Below are 10,317 nucleotides of genomic sequence, written 5' to 3'. Positions count from 1 at the left end.
GTTTCTGCTTATTCAATATCTAATGAAATATCTGAAAACAGATCTGGTAGTTCATTTATTTATTGTAAGGCAAAATAACACGTTTATTCTACATGTACTGTACAGGCTAAACTAAAACATGGACAGAACGGAGCGTTCTTGATTGCTCAATGGTATTGTTGGTTCATTCTTCGTTCTTACAGATCTACTCTAAAATCAGATTCATATAGTAAATCCTAGCTATTAATTTAACTTGTACATGGCTTGTTAGCATGTAACAGTAATACAATTAAACAATCCTTGGACAAGTCAGCACAAAGCCTACAGTATACTCTATCTTGACCTTTGACAGACTCCATCTTGTACCCAAAATATACTCTAAACAATTCACTTGTTCTAACTTTCCTACAAATCGATTATTTCCCTTAAATGTGTTTTTCTTATATACCACAACCTTTCTCGGTTTAGTTTGAAGAGTCTAGGGAAACAAAATGGACACACTGACCAATCCAATTTACAAATCTAAGATGGATTCTAACAAACATGGATTCCGAATCACTTGAATTCCATTTGCACTTACGAAATGTGGAAAAATATCAAAACTGACAACCGGGAATCCAATTTCAGAAATGTGAAAACATTGAAAAAACTTTTTATATTCAGACAATCTGACAGCAGAGGTTTTTCCATGTTTCTGTAAAATATGTAATTCACTGATGGAATTTAAGAAGCGGTTTAATTAGCTGGTGAGTTATAAACTATCATTTGGAGATGCAAAGTGTAACGAGTAACTTCACAGCCAAGTGACACTTTTAAAGGTACATGTTACTTAACTGGAAAAATAAAGATAAAGATTTAACGTTGCAAGGTCCTCATACATCCTGGGTGAGAGTTTGATGTGGAACGCTAAATATATTGAGAGATATTTACATTTCTTAGGTTAGGTATTTCTCACCAGTTTTGGGTTCATCTAGAAGCTGCCCATGGAGCTCTGAGGTCAGCAGAAGTCGGGTGGAAGGCAAAAAGGCCCATTAAAATGCTGCAGTAAGGACTTGTCTGACAGAGCGCTGGGAAGTGGGGGTAAAGACTAGTACCGGATATAGCTGAAACTAGTATGATTGTGAGACGAGATTCCTAGGAAGAAGTGCTTGCCATAGACGGATAGTGTGCGGGAGGAGTCGGATCTGCGTGGAAGACTATGGCTCCATCAAGTGCAAAGGTAAGAAATGCATTAAGTTGTCTTATAACGTTAACGTCAGTGTTTTATCAATGCACTTTAACGCAATGGATGATGCTAGTACTGTATTAAGAATGAGTTGACATTTGTAGTTGAACTAGCCAATAACTAAATGAAGTTATTGCAGGAAATAAATCCTTTGGATCTGAAGTACAACAGGGGAGGGTGTACTAGTTGTGTGAATACGTATATCTTTATTTGTATAGCGCCATTCAGTTATATAGCGCTTCACAGCAGTAATACAAATGACAAAATAATGGAGACAATGAATAAGCATTGCAGTAAACATGAATCCCTGTCCCAAAGAGCTTGCAATCTAAATAGCATTAGATATTGTTTTACTAATATATATATATATTTATTTTTAAGTATGTTTTGGTTAGTAAACTAGAGATAATTATTCCCTTTATTGTATATAAAAAAAAAAGTATATGTATGTTGATATAACAATCAACATTATATACATTTAACAATAGTAGCATTTAAATACAATATACCATGTGTATAAGACGACAAGGAAAATGGATGCAGAGTATTCACCTACTGGAGCTCCATTACAGATGAACTGTTAAAGTCAATGGGAGTTAACGCCCGTTTGAGTGGCTTACCCTGTAATGAAGCTTGATTAATCTGGGGGAAAGTGACTCAAATCACAGGATACCAACACAGGCATAAAGGTGCAGTTTCCCTTTGCATTATTTTGTAAAGAAGTATTCATCATAATATGCAACAGTATGTCTAATTTTGCCTCTCTTGATTTTTCTGTGCTCCCTGATTTTCAAATCGGTAATATTAAAGCTAAAATAAATATGGCTGCACATCCCCCCTCATTTTGTTGTAGGATCATTACAATTTAAAGAACCTTATTTAACAAGCTCAGAATAACATACCTTCTCTAACAAGACCCATTGTAGTCTGCATGGAAAACAGCTCTGTGCTGTCAAGTGGGGTATGGTCGGAGCAAGGAGAATAAGCAGAAGATGTTGCCATGTGAACACAAGCGGGGTTTGGGCATGGGGGGGGGGGGGGAAAGAAGTCCAGAAACTACTGGAAAATGTCATTTTCTTTATACAGTATGTCATCTTATTGGGCTCACTTTCAATGTTTTTTTAAGCGGAGCCTGCACCTTTTAAATCAAATAACACTGGCAGCCAGAACCGTACTCACAATGTTGCTTCTCCTTTGAAAGTAGAATCTCACTTACCTTGAGGTCTACAGGGAAAGTTTTGTAGCTGCAAAATAATGAGTACTGCTGGAGTCTCCTTGTATTTGACATTTCAATGCATTGATATGTTCCCTCAATGTACATATGATGAATGCATTATTGGACCGTGAATCCCTGCCCCAAATAACTTACTATTATCTATATATTGTTGATGCTTAAGGCACATGAAGATGTAGTAGCTGTGGCATGGTCACAAGGAATAGTCGCATACGATGCTACTGACGTCCTTTTCAAGGATATGCCAAATAAGTTAATACATGGGAAGGCATTGACACAGGGAGAAATCTGATTGCCATTGATAGGAAGGATTTTATTCCTGTTGAGAGACAATTGGCAAATGTTTCAGTATTTGTTTGCCTACCTCTGAATCAATATAACTAGAGCTAAGATTTAACAACCGTTGAACATGTCTTTTTGTCTGCCTAATACACTGTGTTACTGCCTTTATTGTTCTTTAACCTGGTGAATTCTTTTGAGTAGTCTACATACACTTGTCCTGTCTAAGCCAGAACTGCCTCATTACAACCTCCCTAACAGGTGTGCACATGGTCTGAGTTATTACAAACTCAAGTTCAATTTCTTTAAGGATAATAACTTTATTTCATATAGCCCGTTCTCCCAATAGGACTCACAGTACTCCACAATTACAGTATAGTGCACGGCACATACAGTAGGAGATGAGTTTACAATCTGTGATATTTGGTACCTGAGGCACAGGAGGATAAAGTGACTTGCTCAACGTCACAAGGAGCAGCGTCCCCTGCGTCCAAACTCTCATTATTTACAAAGCCAGTCTTTACTCACTGAGCTGCTCCTTCAGCCCTTAAGGTGTCGCTAACACACAACCACACTATTCATGCAGGGAAGGGAACTCCATATTTGCTCTTTACAAGGAATCCACCACACAAGGTGTATTATAATGTTTATCAACATGGAAACACAGGGGCTTATTTATTAAACTGTGATAGTGCCGATCGGGACACTATCACACACAATCTCCCACTTGTCTTTCTATTAAATATGCTTTCCTCTTGTACTGTGGTGAGATCCTGTATGTATTTGAAGGTTTCAATCATCCCACCTCTGTTTTCTCGCCTGAAACCTGCGCCTTGTTAAGGTCCTTTAGACTTTGTCGTATGCTGTAAAACATGCACCATTTTAGCTCTACTTTAGACAGTCTATCATTTTATTTCTGTCCTTCTGGAGATCTGTAAGAAATAAGCCAGGGCAGAGAAATAGCATCAATCCCTTCACAAATCATATTGGTTCTGACATGGGACAAAGTGATGTTTATGCTTTTAAGTACTTTAAGACTATAAACAATTGGATGGGGAAATGTGTGGCTATATCTTTGTGATATACAGTAAGAATGAAGAACATTTGGGTACAGTCAATGTTTGTGTTATTTTTTTTCTTCAACTTAACACTAAGTCCTGTTTGTAAAATGCTGTTTGATCTTGATTAAATTGAACAGTACATCAATTCCTTTGGGTCATATTTTTACACCAAGCTGCCTGTTTCACACATTGAAGAGAGCAAATAGTTCTTTCTCTAGTGCTTGGCATGCTGAAGTGTCTCTTTATATGGCTGATGTTTGCATAGATACCTTTCTGCGGGGTGGAATGTCCAGCCTTCATGGCAGCACGCCCTCCAGACATATCATTGACTTCCCAATGCCCTCTGAACGTCATGCAAGTCTGGGAAAGATTTCAAAGTACTGTTCAATCACCCCATTTACAGAAAGCCAAGTGTCTCTCGAGCAGTGAATGGGTTCACATGTGACGAAGATCACCACATTCCCATGTCAAATCTAGCATTATCCTCCTGATACTTTTTAGAGTGTGACTGTGATGCAGTATTGGTACATGAGTCTGCCACTGATATGTTCTGCAGTTATACATCTGAACTTATAGATTTACATGAGCTCTTGGTTTTGAGATCTCACTTGACTTACCAAAACACGAATCTGTTTATTTAAAAAAAAAAAAAATGTGTTTGTTGTACTCTAAACATAAAACTTTGGACAACAAAAAATGGGAAGAAACGTATTTAACATCTACAGTATATGTTTATTCACACATCTTTAAGTGGTTCAGAAAGTCTCCTTTCTCTTTTTACTCTGTCCCAATTGCTGTGTGCTCTCCAGTTCAACACACACACACACACACTCACACCCTCTGCCTTTTGAATAGATAAGGCGTTAATCTTTTCAACTCCTCCAGACATAGCGTGCATAGTTAAAGAAAATATATATTCATACGCCCATAATATATATTTTCTTTAACTGTGCACGCAATGTCTTGTATATAATGTATACCTTGTTCATTTATGTAACTGTATTTGTAACCATGTATTATTTGTTTTACTCTGTGCCCAGGACATACTTGAAAACGAGAGGTAACTCTCAATGTATTACTTCCTGGTAAAATATTTTATAAATAAATAAATAAATATTCTCTCCAACTTTCTCCCCATTTGCAGAATTAATATGACAAGTATTAACACTAACCCACATGTTTATCGGGATGGCCAAGAAACGTGTTCACTAATAATTATTCAGTCAATGAGGCTTGCTACATTTGTACAGTATATTATTCTGTAATATGCTGTATTGTATTATCTCCATTATGAAAAAATATTGAAATGTACGAAGATAACTTTCAACATTCTGGAGATTTATGCACCATATATTCTAAATCATTTAGATTAATTCAACCTTTTATTCTACCAATGTGTACCTGAACGTTTGAGACCTTGCTCTTCTTTTTTTTTTTTTTTCATCCATAGCAAATATCCCCATTTCGGTGCTTTTTATAAGGCGTCTGCTCTACATGAGGAATATTATTATATCCTGAAGACATGTAAAGAATGAGACAACAGTCCTTTTCATTCCACTGCATACTTTTCAATGGATGTGTCACATATTTCAGTCATCATGAACAATTGGAGAAGGCAAACGGGGTATGGGTTAATTCCTTGGGTAAGACTATTGCCAAAACTCAGATTCCACTGCGATTGATCCTTATTATTGCATTTCTTTGTACTTAAAACATCAAAGTCTTTAATGGCTTAAAATGAAATAGCATTAATCAATGAGCACTTGCTTCTGCGTCATGGAAACCAGCCATTCCACTATCGCTTCAACCTTGGTGGGCTCAGGCTTTAGCTGTCCATAGCCCACCCAGTGCCAGGTAAGTAGCCAGGTAAGTGTAGGTACAACACTTCGGCCATGCCAACCTGGCACTTAGTGGGTTTGAGAGTAAGTCTTGCCTCACGGATCCGAGACAGGACAGTCTCATGGTGCATTAGATCAGGGCTGTGCAAAGGCAGCGTGTGATTTTCAGGGGGGGCTGTTACAGAGGCCCCACGCTTCCCCCGAAGGCATTTAAAATAAATGGCAGGGATCGCGCAAGGCCTCTCACTTTTACTTACCTTACCTTGCCTTCCAGCGACGCAACCAGCGTCAAATTTATTTATTTATAAAATATTTTACCAGAAAATAATACATTGAGAGTTACCTTACGTTTTCAGTTTGTCCTGGGCATAGAGTTAAGACAAATAATACATGGTTACATAAGTGAACAGGGTATACATTATATACAATACATTGCATGCACAGTTAGAGAAGAGGTATATTCTAGGCTTATGTAACAGTTACAGACCAGATTAAAATGTGAGACAGCCTTAGTTTTGAAAGAACTTAAACTGGTGGTGGATGTGAGAGTCTCCAGTAGACTGTTCCAGTTTTTGGGTGCACGGTAAGAGCAGGAGCGGCCGGATAATTTGTTGAGCCCTGGGACCATGAACAGTCTTTTGGAGTCAGATCTCAAATGATAAGTGCTGCATGTGGTAGGGGTGAGGAGCTTGTACAGATAGATGGGTAGCCTGCCCAGAAAGTATTTTAAGGCAAGACAGGAAAGGTGAACTTTGCGCCTAGACTCAAGTGATGAGCAATCTAGTTCTTTGAGCATTTCGCACTGATGTGTGTTGTAGTTGCATTGGAGAACAAAATGGCATATTGAATTGTAGAGGGTGTCAAGTTTGCCAAGGTGGGTTTGAGGTGCCGAGCCATATACGATGTCTCTATAGTCGATAATTGGCATTAGCATCTGCTGTGCGATACGCTTTCTGACCAGCTGACTTAGGGAGGATTTGTTCCTTTAAAGTACACCTAGTTTGGCATAGGTTTTGGATGTCAGGGTATCAATGTGCATCCCGAATGTTAAGTGGGAGTCAAACCATATGCCCAGGTATTTAAAACTAGTACCAGGAGTTAGGATGGTTTTAGCGTTGGTTCTGATCTGGAGCTCAGTCACTGGAAGCTTTAAAAATGTAGTCTTGGTCCCAAATACCATTATTACAGCCCTGTCATTGTTTAAAAACAGTTTGTTGTGGGAAATCCAGTTTTCGAGTCTCAAAAAGTCAGACTGAAGTATGTGTTGAAGGTCAGAGAGGCTATGGCTGTGTGCATATAGGATTGTGTCATCTGTATACATGTGTATTGAATCTTCCATACAAGCTGTGGGAAGATCATTGATGAACACTGAGAAGAGTAGGGGCCCAAGAACAGAGCCTTGCGGGACACCACAGGTGATATCCAGGGGGTTGGAGTTAGAGCCTGAGATGGACACATGTTGGGATCTACCTGATAGGTAGAACTGAAACCAGTTTAAAGCATGCTTCCCTATACCAGAGCACTGGAGTTTGTTAAGCAGGATAGCATGATCAACAGTATCAAAAGCCTTTGCAAAATCTAGGAATATTGCACCAGTGAGTTGTCCCCGTTCCATTCCACACTGGATTTCATTGCAAACTTTTAGCAGGGTAGTTACGGTGGAGTGTTTGGGGCGGAAGCCAGATTGGAATTGGCTAGGGAAATTTGTCTTGGTATAGTAATCGCTTCATTGGGAGTGGACACTTTTTCCATGACTTTGGATAGTATTGGGAAAAGAGAGATTGGTCTGTAGTTTGAGACAGTGTTTTTGTCCCCCCTTTTTGGCGATTGGGACAACTCTGGCAGTTTTCCAGGTCTTGGGGATATGGCCTGCAGACAGGATGGAGTTGACTATGGAAGCTATTGGTTTGGCAATGGCTGGGGCACCAAGTCTTAGGAACTTAGATTGTAGTAAGTCAGGCCCACATTGGCTGCTTAGTTTTAATTTGAGGAGCGCTTGTGTAATCTCTTCGGATTCTGGGCAAAATTGAAAATTGTGGGCAGTGTTGGGAGGGGGTGGGGCTATATGGGTACTCCCAGGATGAGATTCATGTTTGTGGCTTGGGCTGCGTTTCGCTAATACATTAGTAGCACACTCCACAAAGTAATCATTGAATGCATTTGCAATGTCATCGGGGTTTGTCAGAGAATATTCCCCTTAGTGATATTACTTGGTGGTTAATGGTTAGAAGGCTGGAATATATTGTTGATAACCTTCCAGAAGTTAGCTGGGTTTGATGTATTCTGGAGGAGATTGTCAGAGTAATATTGTGCTTTTGCATGCCTTGTTTGCCTTGTGCACATGTTGCACAGGCATCTGTAGTGATTGAGATCCTTGGTAGTGCCAGTTACTTTGTAGCTTTCCACAAGGCATCCCTGAACTGGTAGAGTTAGGGAGACCGTTGTAACCCATGGAATGTGCCCCCCCCCTCCTCCCAGCATGGGTATCACAGAGTTTTAAGAACTCTGATTGGAAATAGTCGAGCGCAGAATCAGGGTCAGGAATTAAATCGATTCTGTGCCAAGGGCAGTTGGTAAGGTCAGCCAGAAACTGTTGTGGGTTAAAGTATCTATATGTTCTAGTGAGGAGAACTTTTAGGGCTTGATTGGGGTGGTTTAATTTTCCTTACACAGTACACTATGGCATGGTCACTGAAAATGTCAGGAATGATGCCAGAGGATTGGATTCTGCTGGGATTTGAGGAGAGAATCCAGGAATCCAGTAAGGAATGGTTGTGCGATTTCAGATTTATCCGTGTGGTTTGGGAAATGAGTTGCAATAGGTTAAGCGACTTGAGTTGTATCTGGATTTTGTGGTTTTTAGGGTCAAGCCAATTGAAGTTGAAATCCCCAAGAACTAGCAGCTCACTCTTCTCATTCAGAGAGGAAATGGAGCCAAGAAATTGGGTGATATCAGTCAGGGATTGTAGAGGGGCTTTAGGGGGGCAGTAGATGCCAGCAAGCAAGATGGGCTTAGAAAAGGGGAGGCAGATTTTGCCAACTAGAATTTCAATATTGGGTTGGCTTGGGGGCAATTTAACAGTGTAAATTGTAAGGTGTCTGCAATATAAAATAACACCCCTCCTCCTCTCTTTGACCTATCTTTCCTTGAAATTGAGTATCCCTGAATGGTGATATTTGCATCGGGAGTTTTAGGGGTTAGCCATGTTTCTGTGAGAATTATGGCTTTTGGTTTATGCATAAGGCACCATGCTCTTAGTTCATCCAGTTTGGACAGCACGCTCCGGATATTTATATGGGCGACAGCCCTTTTTGGAATTTGTAGGGTGTATTCTCAGAGTTATGGGACTGAGTTGAAATGGGAGGGCCTGGGTTAGGTTCAATGTCACCTGCTAAAGAGAGTAATATTATAACTAGACATTTGAGTAGTTGTTTGCAAGTTGTAAATTTGTGGGGTTTGCCATTAGAGTGAGCGGTGGATGGTGTGCTGGTTTTTAGAATTCTCCACCAACATTCAGTTGGTGATAGTGCAAGGCTTTTGAGTAGTCCAGGGTGTATGGTGATGCTGGGTGTGGGCCAGGAGGGAGGAGTTTGTAGTGGATAGAGTGAGTAACATTTCCATGAGGCCACGAGAAAGAACAAAGTTGAGATACATACCAGGTTCACTATGCCAGAGGTAGGTAATGTTGCATGAAGCGTGTGTGTGTGTGTGTGTGTGTGTGTGTGTGTGTGTGTGTGTGTGTGTGTGTGTGTGTGTAGACTAAACAGCAAGGGTGTGCGTTTTCCTTGTCAAATGTTTTGCTGCATTGCAATGCTATTGTCTATTTAGGGTTTGCAGTGGGCTGAGTGAGTGTGGGAGGTAGTTGTGTGCCGTCAGTTTTGGGGTAGGCTGCAGTAAAATAAGGTGTAAAGGGAGGGGGGTTAAATTGTGCAGGTTAACATGCATGTTTAGAAGAGTTTGCAGTAGGTCCAGTCCCCAGTCACCCCTAGTCAAACTGTAGTCGAACTATATATTCTCACTTTAAATGCATCACTCTTAAGATGCCAATGCTACCCAGCCAATGCGTCCCTTAGACTGATGTTACATTTATACATCTAAGCAGTCACATGACCCTCCCCCCAATAAATCTGGCAAATGTTGGACAATTCGCAGCACACCATTAAAAAAATAAATACAAAAAAAAAAAATACACCTTTTGATATTCAAACATACCAAGATCAAAAATTAAGGCAGGATGGGTAATTTTTTTTAAGACCGTGGGTTGCAGATTAATCAGTGGGTTAAAAACATGCCTATGAAGAGACAATGCAATTAGATCCATGTCACATCAGCTGAGGTTATAGCTCTTGCATGAAGAACAATATATATATATATATATATATATATATACACTGATGGGTTCGAACAGGTTTCCATTTCAATCTGTGCTCCTTCATTCATTCTTAACACCTGTGTGGTGTTGAGGTATTAACCAATCAGTTGTGTGTGGCGCGCTATTTAAACATCACCAACCCCAGTGTCAGATACTCTTTGACAGTCACACACGTGACGAAACGCGTCAGAGTTTTCCTCTGTGGCTGTTTTTTGCTATACATGCACGAATAAACCTATTATTTATTTCTAAGCGTGAGCAACATCATTTCCCTGGCGGCAGCAGTGATCGCCTCCTTACAACTTTCTCTGCATTATCCTTACCTTGG

General features: G+C 39.9%; 1 protein-coding gene across 1 annotated transcript in view; it reads left to right on the top strand.

Annotated features, from left to right (window-relative positions):
- The first annotated feature begins 933 nt into the window (after positions 1-933).
- LOC142488177 (uncharacterized) overlaps positions 934-10,317 on the top strand; it is a 62,170-nt gene continuing 52,786 nt past the window's right edge. Inside the window, exon 1 of the mRNA XM_075588550.1 lies at positions 934-1,198. Within this exon, the coding sequence (XP_075444665.1) occupies positions 1,178-1,198 (21 nt within the window). The 5' untranslated portion in view covers positions 934-1,177. The remainder of the gene's footprint in view (positions 1,199-10,317) is intronic.

Source organism: Ascaphus truei, chromosome 2, assembly GCF_040206685.1.
Source record: "Ascaphus truei isolate aAscTru1 chromosome 2, aAscTru1.hap1, whole genome shotgun sequence".
Taxonomy (NCBI): Eukaryota; Metazoa; Chordata; class Amphibia; order Anura; family Ascaphidae; genus Ascaphus; species Ascaphus truei.
The sequence above is the reverse complement of the archived record's forward strand: the minus strand, read 5'-3'. Positions and strand labels throughout refer to the sequence as shown.